General features: G+C 43.5%; 1 protein-coding gene across 2 annotated transcripts; it reads left to right on the top strand.

Annotated features, from left to right (window-relative positions):
- The first annotated feature begins 148 nt into the window (after nucleotides 1-148).
- TSPAN15 (tetraspanin 15) lies at nucleotides 149-16,964 on the top strand. 2 transcript variants are annotated; one of them, XM_064662246.1, is made up of 8 exons: nucleotides 149-373; nucleotides 4,977-5,162; nucleotides 7,069-7,143; nucleotides 9,108-9,203; nucleotides 10,780-10,896; nucleotides 14,167-14,214; nucleotides 15,604-15,720; nucleotides 16,179-16,964. In XM_064662246.1, the coding sequence occupies exons 1-8, from the start codon at nucleotides 278-280 to the stop codon at nucleotides 16,329-16,331; spliced, it is 888 nt and encodes a 295-aa protein (XP_064518316.1). In that variant the 5' UTR covers nucleotides 149-277; the 3' UTR covers nucleotides 16,332-16,964. The 2 variants fall into 2 exon arrangements, with proteins under 2 accessions (XP_064518316.1, XP_064518314.1); XM_064662244.1 differs by lacking the exon at nucleotides 149-373 and adding an exon at nucleotides 396-622.
- The last annotated feature ends 1,793 nt before the right edge of the window (nucleotides 16,965-18,757 follow it).

The raw sequence follows: 18,757 nt of genomic DNA, 5'->3' as shown, positions 1-18,757 counted from the left end.
TCTGCTTTTTCCCTGCCGTCTCCAGCTGCGGGGTTAACCCCGGCCGAGCGGCCAGGCGTGTTTGCCGGGGGAATTGAGAAGAAAAAAAAAGCGGAAAAAAAAAAAAAGAAGAAAGCAGCAGCCGCAGCCGGAGGACCCCGCTCCCTCCCCGGCGCTGCCCGTGTGTTCCCGCCGGTCCCGCTCCGGAAGCGGCGGCGCTCCCGGGCCCGCCCCGCTCCAGCCGGGAAGGGGCGGGAGCGGCGGGAGCGGCGGCAGGTGCCGCGGGGCGGGAGGGAGGATGGCGGCGGGGGACCCGGAGCAGGCGCGGTACTGCGGGCGGCTCTCCTACCTCTGCCTCAAGCTCACCCTCATCGCCTACTCCACCTTCTTCTGGGTGAGCGGCGGGCGGGGGCGGGCGGGGATGTGCGGGCTCTGGGCTCGGAGCGGGGAATCCCGGACCGCGGTCCCGCGAACCCCCGGGCAGCGGGGTCCCCCCGCGCCAGGCCCCGGGCTTTGGCAGTCGGTGGATGTTTCCGCGGCTGAGGTGGCGGGTGTCACGCCCGTGGCAGCGCCCCGACCTTCCCTAGGGACTGACGAACTGGTTTTGGCGGATGGGGAGCTGCAGGAGTTGGAAGTTGGGCAGGTAAAAATCGTCCGTGCGCGTATTAAAATGCGGCTCTTTCCTCCAGGAGAGATGGGCAGATAGAGCCTTTGCCCTACAACGTCACTCACCTGTGTATGGGATAAGCCCTCTCCCGAGCCTTGGGAGGATGAGGCTGCGAGGCTGTAGATTACAGGTGTGTGGCACTTGCTGTCCTCGTCCAGGTGCTGGATAAAGCCATTAAGTCGCAGAGGCCAGGCTACGACCACTGACTTTTGACATGTGGCAAATCCACCCAGACCAGGCACCCTCCGGGCTGGAAGGAGCCCTTGGGGCTCTTTTAAAGTACTCTTTGTAAGCACCGTGATTTTAAAAGGTGCTTTTTCGGGCTCTGGGATACTGGGGTGATGCCGGCTCCAGGCTGTACTGATGTCGGAAGTGCTCAGGCGGGGTTTCTTTCTGGCCCTTTCAGTTTAAACGGTGCTTAAGCTCTTGTTTGGCTGGTCTGTTTCTGTCTGACACGGTATTTGCCAAGTGGGATGGTAAAGCTTTTAGTGCACTGCGTGGGAGGAGACCTTTAGATCCATCAGGTTTGATAGTAGGTGTCTGATTAGAGATATGATTTAATAAAAAAAGATTGAATCACGAAGCGTTTGGGTGCAGTTCAGGCTTTTGGGGATATTGAGTATCTTTTGTCTGTCTTAGCAGACAAGCCAACCCTTGGGTTTAGGCTTCTGACACTTTCCTGCGTTCCTCCACAGCGGCTATTCCACAGGTGCGAGTTTCAGGAGAGAGGAATTTGGTGTGTTATTTTCCCACCCGTGTTTTTGCAGCGAGTCCTTCGCGAAGGGCCGTGCGCGTTGTCTGCTCCGCGTTTTCCACGGGCACCAAGGGCCCTGGGTGGTGGGATGTGAACATTCATCTGGTGGCGGAGAAAGGGCCCTTCTGAAGCGATTCTCCGGGCGTCCGCGGAGGACAAAGCCTCTTTCAGGCAGCCCGAGGATTTTATTTACTCTTTGTAGTTGCTCGCTGTGGATTTTCAATGCTCTGCCCTTGTTTATAACCAAGAGCTTCCATTTGTCGGCTCTGCCGGGGAGATGGTTTGCTCCGGGAGGGAGAGAGGGAGGGGGAGGGATGGGGGCTGCAGGAGGGGGAAGGAAGGATGGGAATGCTGGCCTTTGCTCGGGGGAAGGAAGGCTGGCGCTGGGCATCATCCCGGTGCTGGGGCCGAACACACCCCGCATTGTGTAAGGGGCAGCCTGTGGGCTCCGCTCGCGAAATTCCCTTTTATTCCAGCTTAGCCAGGCAGATCTCATCAGCTGTAAATGCCACTCGCCTGGTTCTCTTTTCAGCTGTGTTATTCTTGCTGAGTTTGGGTGTTCGTTGGGTTTTTTTTGTTTGTTTTGGTTTTTTGTTTTCAGGTTTTTTTTAAATTGGTGTAAGTGGAAATAAAGTTTGGCTGTGGAGTATTGGCTTGCTTAAATTTTGGGTGGTTTGTGATGTTCTGCTGCTGTCTGGGGCTTTGACCTGCTGGATGCTGAGTTCATTCAATTCCCTCCCTGCTGTAGCTGTTTCTCTGGTACATTACGAGCGATGAACGCCCAGATTTGAATCCCCAGGATGGTTTTAAACCACCAGGAACTAAATAATCAGCCTTATCCAAAGCAGAGAGGAAATTAAAACATCACTGGGAGTGTTGGAGGGGATATTTGCTAAGGGCCCTGTGTCTTCTCGTAGGTCTTACCCAGCACTTTTTTAAAAGCTGGTTGTCCCTGTAACTTTTCCAGGTAACTCTTCTGCTGGTGCATGAAGCTGTAATGTAATTTTTCTTGCCCAGCTGAAAGAGAATCCAACATTTTAAACAGAACGTGCTGTTGTTGAGCGGCTGCTTTACTTAAGAATAAATACTGTATATACAGGGTTAAAACCTCTGCTTATAAATAAATAAATGCTTTTGCTTTCTCTTGGGAAAGCAGCTTCTGTGCATGCAAAAGCCCCAGAAAAATCCCCTGGTATTTGCTGGTGGATGCTCATTTAATGTGAGTCAAGGCCAGTTAATTTTCCTGCGTACACAGCTGGAATTGCCAAACTGGGAGCTGTTAGGAAGGATGCAGGATGTAAACAGCCCCTATATCGGTGGGTTCCCTACGTAAGAGTTGTGTTTCCAGCCCCAGTCACAGGAAGGGAGAGCACAGGTCCGAGAGGAGACTCGGGTGTGATGACTGCTGAGTTACCACATCTGCTTGTCATAAATAATTGCTGCTGTTGGCTTGACCATATTAAAGGTTCAAAAGATTTTTATTAAATGCATAAAAAAAGTAGAAGATAATAAAAGCATAGATCTTGGAGGTTGTGTGAGCAAAAGTGCAAGTGAAAAGGGGTGAGCATATATGTGTCCAAGAAGATGTTATATGTGTCTATACATCTTAAGCTCTTAAAGTGGGAATGTGTCTTGTATTTTACTCACAGGCACCTTTGAATCTCTAAAACAACCAAAAAACTCTGAAATTTAATATTTTGATGAGAAAACTATGGTTAAGAAAAAGAAAGTTCGATAAGAAGTTCTAGTCTTGAAACAGTGCTCTTCTGAAATTCTGATAATCCTCTTCAAGCTTTAATAGCTGTGGTTTATGTCCAATGTTTGGGGTTTTTTTACTTTTCTAGGCAAGAGTTAGTGTTGATTCTGTTAATGGTATTTCAGGTCTGCAGGAGAATCCAGTTTTGTTTTTTTTTAAATAATTTAAAAAAAATAACAATAATAATAATAGAACTCCCGAGTCATGTGTACAATTACAGTCCCCAGTTTTATAATCTGTATTAGGTTTGTATGGTGCTGAGACTTCTTCCTCAACTGTTAGAGCTGCATTTAAAAGTTTCTAACTGATTTATTTTGTCATCTGCTTGAAAAGAAATCAATAATTTATTACCCAAACCACTACATTTTTTTTAAAGCATGAAGCTGACACTACAAATGGACCATTTAGTAATAAAAAAAAAACCCAATTACAGTTTTACAGTAGAAGCATATAAGTGGTAATTTTATTACCTGTTATTTGTCCAGCATGTTTTCTCTTCTCTCATCATTACAGCACAATTTCTGCATTTGTCAGAGGGGGAGTTACTTTCAATTTGCTCCTGTCAAATTTTAAGATGCTTTTTAAATAGCTTCAGTATATTTATTTTTATGGCTGAGCCCTTCTGAGAATTTTCTTTTTAAATGACAACTTGGTGGCATGCCCCACATATTGTCCTTTGGGGATATTATTCATTCCCTTAGAAAATCAAGAATTTCCAGTATGTTGTTAATTATTTTAAGATATCCCATAATTAAAAAAGTATTTCAACTGTTTGGCTCGTGTTCTGGTAAATCATGTTGTGTGTTCACCTAGCCCTTTGCCCAGGATATACCATGTCATATCCAAAATTAAGAAGTGAAATTAAAAATGAAGAAGTATAGTTAAGAAGCATTGGTGTGCAGGGAGCAGACCCGTGGAAATGTCAGGTCGGAAAAGGGGAATGTCGTTTATCACATTGCCAAAATGATTTGTATCTGGTCTCTTCCCTGAGGATGTGTCTGGCTGTTGGAGTCAGCCGGAAAGTTTTTCCACTGCAATTTTCATGATTAAGTATTGTGGGCTATTTTTTATTTTAATTAATTCAACATAATTCAAAGTGATTTGCAACCTGCCATAGGCTTAGTACCAAGTGATTTAATGACTTAACTAATTATTTTGATTGAAATATCTTTACCTTTTTAAACTAAATATGTTTCTTCTTATTTCACTTCTGGCTTTATCAGGTACTTGCTCAAGAACGTGACGTAACTTCAGACTTGGATTTTTTTTGTTTGCATTTAATTCAGTGCCTCTCTCCTCATGGCGGGAGTGGAGGTACCTGGCTGTGTTTACTGAGCCTAAATACAATAGGAGCTGGTATGAAGGGATGGATAAGCTGTTTGCAGATGGGCTTAGAAACTGTGTTATATTAAATATATATCTATTTATAGATATGTATTCATACACAGAGAGGACAGACAGACATGCATTAATGCCATGGCAGTTGCTCATATATGTCATACATGTGATCTCAGATGAGTAATAAATTACATTTCAACCAGTCTTTCAGTTTGTTTAACTTCTAGCATGCTAAAACATTTTGAAATATATTTTTGAAATAAACAAGTTTGATTTTTTTTCTACCACAGCTCTTTTTCTGCCTTTGTCTTTGAGTTGTTTTTTTTTTCCTTTCTTTATCCAAACTTCTGCTTTGTGTGTTTCGCTGTTTATAATGTATCCTGAAGTGAGCAGTCCCAGGCTCCTGTGTACTCACAACATGTCACGTCAGTGTTTACTGGGAGAAGGAGTAACATCCGTGCTCTCCTCTGTTTCTGTTCCAGCTCATCGGAGCCCTCGTCCTCGCCGTGGGGATTTATGCAGAAATCGAAAGACAAAAGTACAAAACTCTAGAAAGTGCCTTTCTAGCCCCAGCAATTATTTTAATACTTTTGGGCGTTATAATGTTCCTGGTATCCTTTGTGGGTGTGCTGGCTTCCTTAAGAGACAACTTATGCCTTCTGCAAGCAGTAAGTGCTGCGATTTTTATTCCTAATTTCCAGTGCTTGTTGCTTCCGCTCTTCAGTGCCCTCTGAATTCACACCCCATAACTATGTCTGCATTGAAAAATATTTTAACGAAGTTGCTTTATTTTAATTAAATCTGAATTTAATGGCAGTGATCCCTCCATCAGGGAGCAGTAGCCAGTGACAGGATCGGCAAGGGTCTGACCCCTGTGCTGAGAAAACCAGCTTCCCAGTAGTTAAGGTTTTTATGGAAAATACCCAGGAATGTTTATTATTGTCAGTCAGTGTGTATGTTGTACAAACTCAGCTGTTGACATACCATTTGACACTGGCTTCTCATTTGGACCTGGAGGAAGGAGCTCAAGAAGGAAACCCTGGCTCAGGCTGATGTCTGGTGGTGGCTGCAGTCTGTCTGTCCTCCCCGAGAAGCGGAATGTAGGGGTAGATGTGGAAATGCATGGTACAAGGTTACCTGAGTAGCTTGGGGCTTTGAGAGAAGGGCCCTGAGGGTGAAATGAAAGGGACAAGGTTTTTCTCTCCAGTGCCTCTGAAAGAATAAATTTTAGGGGAATTCCTGGATAATGCTGTGGTTGCAGATGGAAGTTGCACATGCGACTAATTAAAATAAAGTGTGAAAACATCTTTTTCACCTCCATAGAATCATAGATAGTTTGGTTTGGAAGGGACCTTTTAAAGGCCATCTAGTCCAACTCCCTTGGAATGAGTAGGGACACCTTGCACTAGACCAGGTTGTTGAAAACCCAACCCAGCCTGGCCTTGTCATACCAGTTCAGTCTAATGAAATGCTGAATACATGGTGTGTTGTGGGGGACCACAACATACAAAGCCAGAAGTAATGAAAACAAAGCCTGAAATTATGCTGGAATTTTGCTGAGATCCCATCCTTAGGCTTCTCTCCCACTGAGTGTGGTGGTGTGTCTGATGCCGAGAACATTTTCCGTTCCCATTCTGGTAGCAAAACCAGATGGGTATTTAACAAAGCCAGTCCCTGATTCCTGCTTCTCAGGCTGATTCAAGATTTAGCAGGAGAAAAGATACTGTCTGGTGAATTTGTGACACTGATACTGGGCACAGAGCGCACAGAAGTTAAACCAGCTTTCAGAGGTGAGCATTAGGGGTTATTTTCAGACGAGGGATCATAAAACTCCACTCCCAATGAAGTTCATTGTTCCACAGCAGACCCAAATTCACATAACAGCCATCTTTTATGCCTGAAGTGTTGGAAAAACATTTCAAGTGCTGGTACCTTGCAGCCATCTCATGGTGCTGTGGATTTCTTCATGTTATTCGTATTTTGCACATGCTTTGATGAGCAGCCACGGGTGCACATGTGGTGTGAGTGCATCTGTGAGCATGTGTAGGTACACACACAAATAAATGTGTACAGCCACACACTAAAAGGTACTGAGCCTGGAACTTTGCTTTGATTTAGCACTGGCAATTTAGTTCGGATTATCTTAAGGTGCTGTTTCACCCACTAATTGAAAGCAAACAGGTAAGCACTGGTTTTGTAGGAGACATAAAAACATGAAGTTTGGTGTGGTTTGCAGCAGTCCATCAGTGTGCTTCTCTGCGATGCTGTTGTGGAAAGAAGTGTCTTGGCATGATAAATACATCTAATGGTTTTGAGTCCATTCAAAGCAGACAAATAACGTGTTTGCCAATTGGGCAAAACCCAGAATAACTCAAGTGAGGAAAAAAGGCTTTCTGATGACATGTAGAGTTTTATAAGAACAGACCCATAATTTCATATCTTCTTTTAAAATGCCATCTCGTTTGCTGAAAGCCAGATCTCTTGGCAACTGAATGTTAGACTTAGGGGCACTAATTGAAAGAATAATTGAGGTTTGTTCTGTCTAATGACTCACTTGCACTTGTTTTTCTGCAGTTCATGTACATCCTTGGTATCTGCTTGCTGATCGAACTGACTGGTGGAGTGGTGGCCCTGATCTTCAGAAACCAGGTGAGCTCCTTGTGTTTAGGTTTTGATCATGGAGAACGTGACTTAAGAGCCATGAAGTTACAGGTGTGCAATATAAAAGGTGTTAAAATTGTCACTGGGCAGTAATTGATGGAGATCCATAGAAAGCTCCAGGCTTTTCAGGGCCTTCAGGGTTCAGCAGTGGTGGGATTTGCCATTCATCTGCTCTGGAGATGAATTCCAGATTAAAGAATTTGAAGAAAATCTGGTAACTATGAGTGTGCAATACAGGCAAAACGTGTTTCCAGCTCTTCATGTATTACAAAGTGCTTTCTTCTGTTTTGCCATCTGGGTCTGACTGCTGATTTGGGAAGTTTCCAGATGGATTTGGAGACTTTATTTTTTAGTGGCCAAAATGTTTACCTTACCTAAAGGACAGCTTTTCTCTGCCCACATCCATAAGCAACATAACTAATTTATATAGGAGACTCCATCATTCACAAGCATGCTATTACTATATTAAAACCTTGATTTTTCTAGACAGAGAGCAGCATACTATTCTTTTCAGTTAGAAATGCTTTAAAACATAAATGTATTCGCTATGGCAAGTACTAGATTGCTGCGCTTTGACTTATTTTTCTAATCTGGCAAAATATGAGCATTAAAAGGAGATGCTGAATAGTAAGACATGTTCCCTCCCCAGCCCAATCCTACCACGCTCATTTTCTACAAAAGCCGTGTGGCTGTACCACATATGTACATGTGATGTTAAAAAAAACACCGCCAAACTTAAAAAAAGATTTTTTTAAAAAAAGTAATAACTTTGTATTTTGAGGTAGTACTGTGTTCTCTCTGGCTGGTGCTTTCTTCTTACTCCATGCTGGACCAAAGCAGGACAGCTGTGCTTAGGGACAGGTTTCTTTCATTGTTCTTCGAAGTTAATGGGGATGTTCGGGTCAGTATGGGGAGGACAAGGAAGTATTTATAAAAGCTTAGGGTAGCAGCCTCTGTTGAGGTGCTGTTTGTCTTGCATGTCTCACTGATTTTTTTCCCAGTTCTTTCTCTACTGCTTCTCAGATCTGTAGGGTCTAAATGAGGTTCTTGGCCAGTTAGGATGGTGCTGCAAGTTGTTATTTCTCATCACCAATGTGCTAATGCTTTTTGTTCTGGTTTGTCTGTAAGTGTTGCAGTTTGTAATACTGAGAAGACGAGTAGGTGTATTTCAGGTTTTCTGACCTATAAGGATTTTTAGGTTTGGGCATTTTAGCAGCTGGATTGAAAGGGAAGTCGTTACATTCTGGTTATGATTAGTCCCTGTATTTGCTGTGCTGTGATTGTGCTGGGTCTTGAAAACCAAATACTTTTTCTTTGTCCTCATCTTCTGAACTCTAAAGATGTTTTATTGCTTTAATTTCTAATTTGCCATGCTGAGGAGATACCATCTTATATCTGCCAATCCACTGCCATATTTCTCAAAAAAACCCACTGTAAAACGTACAGATACACTTTTTTTCCTGCTTAAGATGAAATAAAGCTCCTTATCTGGCAGTTATGGACTCCTCGGAAAATCAAATTAGTGGAAAATTCGCAGAAAATAAAATTTATGGAAGGTGGTGTTGTTGCTCGGGGTGTGGTGCAGACCCAAGATCCACTGTTCTGTCACCCAAGTGGTGGTGAGGATCTCAAGTGCCCAGAGGGAGGGATCCTGCCTGGGTATAACGGGATCATGTCTGGGAGATGCTTGGAGAGTCTCAGAGAAGAGAAGTGTTGCACTGTTGGCACTTCTCATCACAAACCCAGCAGTGTGGCCGCTTCCATAAGAAAGAACAGATGGTTGGTTTCTGCAGGGCTGAGCTAAGATTTGTTTTTAACTAGGGTTTGTTTTTCCTTAAAGAAAAAAGCCTTTTCTTTTGTGCCCATCAGTTGCACCTGTCACTTTAACCTGCTCTTCTAATTTTGTTTCTGTGTGTGCAACCCACGAATCTTGTTCTCCTTTTGCTTTTCAGACAATCAAGTTTTTGAACAATAACATTAGAAGAGGAATTGAGAATTACTACGATGATTTAGACTTCAAGAACATCATGGATTCTGTTCAAAAGCAGGTTTGTTGTTGGTTTTTTTCCCTGGGACTAACTTGGTGCCGAGATGCAGCAGGTCCTCGGCGACAGCTTTGAGTTTTTCCAGTGACGTGATAATCAAGTTCTCACTGATGAGGGGGGTGGGATCTTGTGTGTCTCTGTTCCGGTGTCGCTGAGATCAGGGCTCATCCAGCATTCCAGCTGGCATTTAAAACCCTCTACATCACTGCAAAAACGGGCCAAAATGCAGCTTTTGCCTTGGCAGGTGCAATTCAGATGCTCAAGGTCAGATCCTACAAGCACGTGGGCTTATGGAGGCCCCACAGCTGGATTCAGACAAACTCAGCCTAAATTCCACCCAGGGCCTTGCACTCAGTGTTTCTGCTGGTCCAAGAGATTCAGAAGCATCTCGTTAACAGGAGGCACTGGATAAGGAGAATGAGGTGGCATTTAGGCTGTTAGAACACAACATGTTGTGTTGTCACTTGAGGGCACCCAAAGAGCTCTCTAACAAGGTGGTTATTGGAAGGAAATGCCCATGGAAGTGTATATACCTGTAGTTAAACTTCAGAAATGCTGTTGAGCCCAGCTGAGCATTACTTAATGGCATGTGAAGTTGACTCATAGCATTTTTTTTTTTTTTTAATAAGCTGGTCTGTTGAAATGTTTATTGGGTTATTGAAGAGTTCTGCCATGCAGTTCAGAGACTATAGAAGAAGCAAAAAACGTTCAGAAATGTGATGTCAGGGCCCATGTGATGTCCGTGACTGTGCCAAATAATGATTAAAAAAAAAAAATTAACTTAGGAAGAGTTACATGTGTTTTAGGACATCGTTATGGAGATGGCAGCCTGCTTTGAAAAACAAAGTTAGCATGGAAAGTCTGTCAAAAGCAAACCATTCCGAGGAAATTTTGTCGTTAGACTTCATAATGCTTTAAAGTTTCCATGCACTGCCCAAAGTTATGGATACATACAGCCAGTATACATCTTACTGATTAAATGAACTGCTGCTTTTCCCTTTGTTTAAATTATAAAGTGAATATTTGTATGAAGTCAGCATAAACTTACAGTATTTGTTTGTCAGATTTCAGTTCTTCTAAATTACACTCACAATGTTTTGGTGAGATTGATTTATGCCTTATAGCAATTCTTTTGTCTTTTAGACCCAGTTGGAAATGTAGTCATAATCCTTCAAGCAGCTGCAGAAATTTATTACAGGTCAAAAACATTGCTTAGTGATGTCCAGACCTGGAAAGATAATTTTTCAACTTGGAAAAGATGGGAAGTGGAACTTACACTGGTACTTTGCTCTGGCACCCCGGGTTACAGCTCAATGAGTGATGGAGGAGTGCCACCTATATCCATAATTCTTTTTAATTCTCTCTATCATAGACATTCATACGTGCCTTGCTGACAAAAGGACAGTTTTTTTGGGTGACTCAGGGCTTTTTAAATTGTTTTATTCTACCTTCGTTTTCTACTTATTCAAAGAGTTCAAGATATGATTTTTTCCCCCCCTTTTACCTTTTAGAATCATAGAACCATTTAGGTTGGAAAAGACCTTTAAGATCATTGAATTTTGTGTTGGTTTTTTTCCAGTTTAAGTGCTGTGGTGGGGAAGATTACAAGGATTGGTCCCAAAATGCATACCACAACTGTGGGGCGCCGGGCCCGCTGGCCTGTGGGGTGCCCTACACTTGCTGCATCAGAAATAAGGTAAGTCCTGGCCCCTCAGCATCACTGGGGTTTGCTTAGAAAGGTACCTTACTTTAGGAATTCTGGGGTGAGAAGTGAAGGAAAATGGGTCCTTTCCTCCCCTAATGGATCTGTGGGTCTTGACAGCTTGAAAAGGAGAAAATAAAATGAGTTAGATGTGTTGGCTCTGCTCCATTGTACTGACCCACCACGCAGCCCCAGAAGGGATCTTGGGAGCTCCTCTAATCTCCTGGCGAGCCTGAATGAGAGCTGCTTAAAGTTAAGTTTTGCTGGTGTTTTCCCCAGGGTTTGCTGTTCCAGCTTTGCCAGGAAGCCTGGGCCCTGATTGCTTCCGTGGGTGGGGGTTGGAGTGATGTGCACCAGCTGCTGTGTGAGTTAAAACCCAGAGTGACCTCGTCATCCAGATTATTCCAGAAATGTGGGCAACTGACCTCAGGGTCAGGGCATGCTTGTGGACACAGGTCTAGACTGGAGCTGCTGCTTGGCCCTAACCTGTCCTTGAAAACTATCTGCCTTCCCACTCTCTAAAATCCTGGAAGGACTGGGGTCTGGACCAGTTTCTCCATCTGTGATGAACTGGTATTAACTGGTGCTGACAGCAGGAGGAGCAGGCATTGAGTTTCATATAAATATATTTCAATCTTATAATTCATTGCTCTTTGAGGGATGTACAATGCTGAATTTGATAAAGAATTATTCCTCGATTTAAAACCAGTCCCTGCCTCGCTGGGTTTTTGTCTTTGTTCTGAACACAGAACAAAGAGAAATTGAGGCAGAAAAACTGAGTGTGTGTAAGAGGAGACACAGCAGAGCTCATGGTGGAGAGCCTGCTGCTGCCTGCTTTGGGCTGCCCTCTCAACATCTGCCTTGAGCATGGCTGTTTAATTACAAACAGGGAAAATAAACGCAATAGCTGCATCAGTAGGTGTTCCTGAAAAATGTGTCTCATATGAAGGTGTTTATTACATGTGCTTACACATTTTTGGTGCTTGAGAAAGGGTCTGTTTAAATCCATGGTGAGCTTCTCAGGAACCAAAGCTAAACAGTTTTGTTCTCAGGAACCAAAGCTAAACACTTATGCTTTGAGTCTTGGGTGTTTGAGAGTAAGAAATTTGTGTATATGAAGATGGTGTCTGCTGATCTGCAGACAGAACTGCATGGAGCAGAAGAACTCAGGATTTTGCCCTCAAGAAAGGGAAAGCACTAAAATAAAAACTTCTCCAAGGGAAAATATACTCTCCATGTGCTTCACTAACCGCTGGAGATGGGAGGGTGAGGCTACTTGTAAAGTGGTAAGCTCAGGGAGCTTAGTTGAAAGGCAAGGAGAAGCCCCCAAATCATAAACAAGCTTCATATTTAAGCACAGGCTGTTGATCAGGATGCTGCAGTGGATTAGGGCTCATGGCTTTGCCACACTCATGGTGTTGCTGGACCTTGTGGAGTCCGAGTGGCACGGATGCTGCTCGTCAGGGTAACACCAACACAGGGCTGCAAGGATGGCTGCCTCGGGGAAAAGCCAACCAGAGGATGCATAAATCTTGTATGTTTGACAAATGCTTCCAAATACAGGCTGGTTTCTCTCCTGGAAAGCCACAGATATGGTTTGTGATTACTCATTGGCTTTGTAGTCATGGAAAACTCCTGCTAATGTTGGAGGTTGGATTCTGATCCTCTAAAAAAGCCTTCTGCTAACATGAGCCAGGCTCACACTGGGGGGGCTCTGAAGGAACTATGTTTAAGTCAAAGTATTTATTAAAGACTTACACTAGTGTAGCAGATAAAATTTAGTCCCAAATGCCTATAATCCTCTGTTTCTAATGCATTTATCTCTGCTGTGTGTATTTGCTTGTGCCACCATGTGTTGTTTGCAAATGCTGTTTCAAATGAAATGATGCAACTGCATTCTTTGTGGTCACGTATTTTGGGGGTGGTTACATGTTTTGGGGGTGGTCCCAGGGTGCTTGAGTGGTTTGGGAATGTGAAATCACTCACATCCAACACAACAACACGCTGGTGCAAACACTGACTTCCAAGTGTATTTATTCCTTGTGGTTGGCTCCTCACAGTTTCCCAACAGCCCCGTGAAATAGTTGGAGCTTTTTCTTCTAGGAATGTGCTGAACCTTGTTTGTCAGACAGTTGTGTGTTCAAGGTGGGAGCCCAGATTTTGGGGGCTTAAGAACTTTGACACTGGCTGGTGTTTCTGCCGCTTCGTAACATCTGTCTTTTGCAAACATCCCTCTTCCTTCTTGGGAAGGTGACCTGGGAATCCCAGGCTACCACTCAGAGACCACCAGCATTTAGAAATCTTCATTCCTACATCTTGTTTTAATTTTGATGGAGTATTCAGTTGCCCAGAGTAGCTGTGGCAACAGAGTAGCTGCCCCATCCCTGGAAGTGTCCAAGGCCAGGTTGGACGGGGCTTGGAGCAACCTGGGCTAGTGGAAGGTGTCCCTGCCCATGGCAGGGGGTGGAACTGGATGGTCCAACCCAAACCATTCTGTGATTCTCTATCAGTAACGCAGTTTGTTCTGTCTTATTTTTGTCATTTACATATTCTCATTTTCTTCCACGTCTTTGACTTTGTTCACTGCTTTCTTTGATGCTGGTGGGCTTTATGTTGGATGATTTGTGAGTGAGGGAGGGTTGTTTTCAGGTTGGCTTTGCCAGGCCAGGTAGAACTGTGGAACCCACAGAGAATATTACATGGCTACAGAAAATGTGTTAGTAATTTGTGGTGAATGCAAGCACTCAGTCTTTTTAAAATATATAGATTTTATATTCATATATATAATGGTATATAAAATGATTTTGTAATAAATTTAGTCTTGTAAAATGTTCATACAAGCATTCATAGTATTGGACATTATTTAAAGCTTAGATATTTCTGAGCTTAAATTTGTCATCATGATGGCATGAAGGCCATTTTATGTTAACCACTGGTTTTCTTAATAAGATGTGTTAAGTTATTAAGGCTTTAAAATGAAACCCAGCTGTTCGTTCTGTGGAACTGCTGTGTCGTAGCTCGCTTTGGTTGCTGATGCCACACTGGTTTTGCTGGATAGATATGGCTCAAATGTGTCGTGACACACTGACAATACTCATTTCTCTGAAATCAGCTACTGAATCTGACCCTGGGCCTGCTAGAAGAAACTGGTGTTGGAGTGGGAAATAACCCTGTCGCTGGTTTTGTATGGGCTGAAAGAGTAAAAATCATGTTTTTGTAATTTTTATTTTCTGCTGCAGCTTGTATTTGTTGTTTTCTTTTCAGACAGACATTATCAACACTATGTGTGGATACAAAACCATTGACAAAGAGGTAACGTAACCAGTGTCCACCCTGCCATGGCAGAGGGTGCTGCTTCTCTGCATTGTTTTTGGTCAGTTGTAAAGTTGTCTTCTGCATGCTTCAATCTGCTAGACAGTTAAATCAGCAATTAAAATGTTTGTGGGTTTTTTTCTGGAATAACTTCCATATATTAAAAAAGCTAATCTTGTTTGATTGTGGTATATTCCCTTCTTTGTATTTTCCATGATTCCTTGTTTCATAACAACTTTCCCAAGCTAATTGCACAATTAATGCACAAGAAGCTGCTTTCATACTTTTAAGCAGTGACTTGAGTTGGGGAAAGCTTTTAATACTTAAAAGCCAAAGTTTCTCACTGAGTAAAATCGGTGTTAGTAAAGCCAACTTAGCTGTTTCTAAGTATTTTGTATCCCTGTAGTGGGTTTTTTATTTTTAGGTCTGTAATAGTTATTCCTGGAAGAAGAGCGGGACTTCCCAGGTTGTGTTGGCAGCCCTCTCCTGCCTCCAGGAGCGGGATGGGGCCTCCTCCTTCAGCCTTCCCTTTTGGGAATAGCCCTAGTGACTCCAGAGGAGAGACTGCCAGCTCAAGGCAGTAATTGCAGAGTGATTAAGAAGGGAAATCAGTAATTGGATCTGCCCTGAGTTCTCCACTCCTGGCTCTGGAGTGCTGGTGTGGGGGCTGCTCCAGGAAAGCCCCTCTCCCCAGCTCATTTGAGGCACTTGGAGCACAATGCCAGCCTCGGTTGTTGGGTTTTGGGATTACTGGTTATCTTTACACACGACTTGTCTTCATTTAGGTTAATTGATTTACTGCTTAATCACCTGAACGCTCCAGCCTGGCTCCAATGCCCCAAGCACTTAAGCATATGCTTAACTTCACCCCATTCATCTGCTTAGGACCCTCTGCAGCCTCAAGTGCTTTCTATATTATGGGTTGGGGTCACAGAGCAGCACAGCTTGCAGGACTGAATCTCAAACCCTCTTGTTCCTTCCCTTTTTAGAGTCTATTGCAAAGCACTTGGTCCACAATTTATATTTTTCCACTGCTGTACTTTCAACTTGGAAGAAGAGATGAAAGCCAAAGGGAGACTTCTCTTCTTTCAAAGTGGTCTCAAATCAGAATTGGATGCATTTCTTGTAGAAAAGTGTCTGCAAAACCAGGTTTAAAGCAATAAAATAACTTATTTAAGTGTGGAACAACTTAAAAAAAGAAAGGTTTAAAAAAATAACTTGTGCAGGTGTGGAACAACTTAAAAACAGATGGAAGGATTAGCAGTGAGGTCTCTGTTAAATGCAGTGGGTTTAAAGAGGTGGGAAGGCGAACCAGATTTGCCTCCCTGAATTTCGAGTGTCACACAGCAGTGGAACTGCCTGTTGAACGCTCACTCCCTTATTTTGCAGCGCTTGAGTGCTCAGAATATTATCTACGTCCGAGGGTGCACGAATGCAGTGCTTATCTGGTTTTTGGACAACTACACCATCATGGCTGGAGTGCTGCTCGGCATATTGCTACCCCAGGTAGGGAGGGGGCACTGCCTTTTCCACTGAAGGGAGCATCTGATTTGTTGCTACAGTATGTGAAATCCCATTTGATGTAATGTAACTGATAAGCTGAGGCGGCATTCTGGTAATTTAGTAGCATTACTGCGATATGTGGCAGGATTTGGTGGGATAATTTGCTCTTGCTTGGGGTTTTTTGAGTCCTCTCCTCCTCAAGCTGCATCCACTGAGATTTTCTAATGCTCCAAAGGACAGGGGTGCTAATTCTTCTGCTGTTTTAGTTCTTCACAAAAAATATCCACTTATACCGCTATATGAAAAGTGAATTTATATATATATATATATATATATATATATATTTACACACACCACTGCCCATATATCTGACGTGTGTATACCCAGTTTGTAAAGCCTGCTGCAAGAAGCACGAGACAAGCCGCCTGTGAGCTCTGAGTAGAGATCTCCTCCTTTTGCAGTTCCTGGGCGTGCTGCTGTCCCTGCTGTACATCACCCGCGTGGAGGACATCATCACGGAGCACAAGCTGGGCGAGCGCCTGTTCGAGGACGCGCGGCACAGACCCGCGCCCGAGCTCGGCGGGGCCGGCTGCTGCATGTGCTACCCGGGGTGACTGCGGGGACCCCGAGAGCAGTGAGAGCCGGGTGAGCCCTCCTGGTCTGGCATGTGCTGCTGTCACGGGCCGGCGGCGGTGCCACAGTGCCCTCGGTGTGTCTGCGCCCACAGACGCCCCAGAAGGGCCCCGCGCTGCCGCCGCCGCGGGATCGCGGCACTGCCGGAAGGTGGGTTCGTGGATCATTAAATCTTCTTTTTTGAGTGATTGCTGAGTGATACAAAGCCAGAGCAACTATTCTGGGAAGATCGGAACGTCGATTTCTGGGAAGCGTCTTCGCATCTTGGGATGTTGTATTTAAATGTCTGTCGTTTCCAGCCTTATTTTCTTACTCCTTCCAAGAGAGACTTCTTGCCGATCTACGTGGTGATTATTAAACATACGTTTAATAAACGTTTTTTGCTAATCTTGATGACTTTACTGACAATAATGGATGTGATGCTGATCGCTTTCATTGCTCAGTTTTCTGTGCCTTTTAATAATGGGGCAAATGCCAACGTGGAATTAGTCAGGAAATGCTTGATATATTTTTTTAATGCAATTTATTACTGTCTGGCTTTTGTATAAACTTACAAGATTTTTGAGTTTTGGATATATCTTTCCTCTTTAGTAAATTAACTAGGTGATTTATGACTTTCTGTTTTTTTGGAGTTCTGTGTGTCAAGATGTTTCTAAATTTTATTGTCAAAATAAAAGCAGTAAGTTGTTTTTCTTAAAAAAAAAAAGAAAACAAAAAAAAAACCACAAAGATTTTGTCTAATATGCTTTTCATTTTCTTATGTAAGTTAAGCCTGTCCTTCAAATGCTGAATCCAAAGGTAGAAGTAGGTGGAGCTGTGATTCTGGCTTGGGTGCTGCCTGCCTGGGCTTTTGGAGAGGCGCTGAACATCTGTGCCTCGCTTGCTTCTCTTAGTGAATTGGGGACAATACTTGGGAGTCACCAAGAGCTCTGGGGTTTTTGTTGGTGTTCCTTTGTCCTGAGCATTTCTCTGCAGTCTCTCCAGCCCCAGCAAGGCTTGCAGGCAAAATGCAAAACCTAATTATCACAATACTTCAAATAAACCAAAGACAGGAAGAGAATAAAGCAGGTTTATATCCTCAATCTAAATCTCTGCTTTTCTGAACAGTCCACTAAGACAAACAGAGCAATATCTGATATTATGCTCCTTGCTAGTTTTTGGTTTTGTTGTTGTTGTTTGTTTTGTTGGTTTGTTTTTGTTGTTGTTGGGTTTTTTTTTTTTTAATTTCCTTGTCCTGGACATTTTTTCTCCTTTTTTTCAAAACTCAGTGTTTTCTGTTTAGCTCTCTGCCTTCACCAAGAATTTCTGAGGAAGCTTTATGCATTTCCAGGAGCCAGGAGGGACTCCTCCAGTTCTTTGGTGTTCCTGCTGGTTTCTAGGGAGAGAGATCTCACGGCGTTATTTCCTACACAGCACACTCTAGCGTCGGGTCCTGCACGTGGTTGTTACATATTTCAATTACTCCATATCGTTGTTGCCTAAATCTTCCTGGGGTCTGTCTTGAATAACGTGCTTTGATAAGTTAGGAAACAAAGTGTGTTTTAAGGGGTAGGTTTGTGTACAAAGAGAGGAAGAGGAAAAGGAGGGGCAGCTTGGGAGGACGGAGCAGACTGCTGGAGAAACATGGGAAAATTAAAGCTGAAACTGCTTTGTTGTAGAGAGTGAGCTGGGAAGGTGGGAATTCTCCTTTGATGACAGAAGTAATTTTTTTTCATTACTATTAGTGTCTTGTAAATGTTGTGGTGGCTTGAAATACGAGCTGTCCAGGAAAGCAGGAGGTGACGGAAGCATGGTTAAACTTTGGGTGGTTTAAATGAAACCGGGAGAGTTTTTGGGAATACCAGAGAGCAATTCTCCTTTAGCAAGGAAATTTGTGGGCTGCACTGAATTTTCAGCCATCCCCAGTTTTCATACACAGTGTTTGCATGGGAATGGTGTCTACCTGACAATCATGAAGTCAACCTGGATGATTTTGTTTAATAAATTGATTCAAAGAAGTTTAGTAAGTTGATTCAAAAGCTTGACCTTTCCCATTCCCTCAGATTTGAGGAAATTAACTCTTGGCTTCACAGGCCCATAGTGACCAGAGGGAAGGATGATGCCTATTGGGAGGTGGCTGGAGGGAGATGCAGCAGTTCTCTGCTCAGCTGCCTTTTCCAGACAGCTGATGGGTGAAGAATGCTGATCTAATTCAATCCCTGTCCTCCTGGCTGGGCTGCTCCTCACAGATGCATCCTTAACCTGATTTTTAAAAAGTGCTCCTTGCCTGCTGTTGAAAAGACTGAGGCAACTCTGCAAAATTCCAGAGCTATGGATTTTTTTTTATGTGTGTAATTTTAAAGCACCTTGACAACTGTGAGCTTCCCGGGGTTCATCATCCATGTGCTCCTGCTTTCCATCACCATTC

This window comes from Pseudopipra pipra, chromosome 8 (assembly GCF_036250125.1).
Source record: "Pseudopipra pipra isolate bDixPip1 chromosome 8, bDixPip1.hap1, whole genome shotgun sequence".
Lineage (NCBI taxonomy): Eukaryota > Metazoa > Chordata > Aves > Passeriformes > Pipridae > Pseudopipra > Pseudopipra pipra.
Note: the sequence above shows the minus strand (reverse complement) of the source record. Positions and strands in the feature narration are given on the sequence as shown.

Bases quoted from the DNA above. Each gene is read 5' to 3' on its own strand.
- TSPAN15 (XM_064662244.1), top strand. From the start codon at position 401: ATGTGCGGGCTCTGGGCTCGGAGCGGGGAATCCCGGACCGCGGTCCCG. The intron at 7,144-9,107 runs GTGAGCTCCTTG...TTTGCTTTTCAG, and splicing joins CCCTGATCTTCAGAAACCAG to ACAATCAAGTTTTTGAACAA. The intron at 10,897-14,166 runs GTAAGTCCTGGC...TTTTCTTTTCAG, and splicing joins CTTGCTGCATCAGAAATAAG to ACAGACATTATCAACACTAT.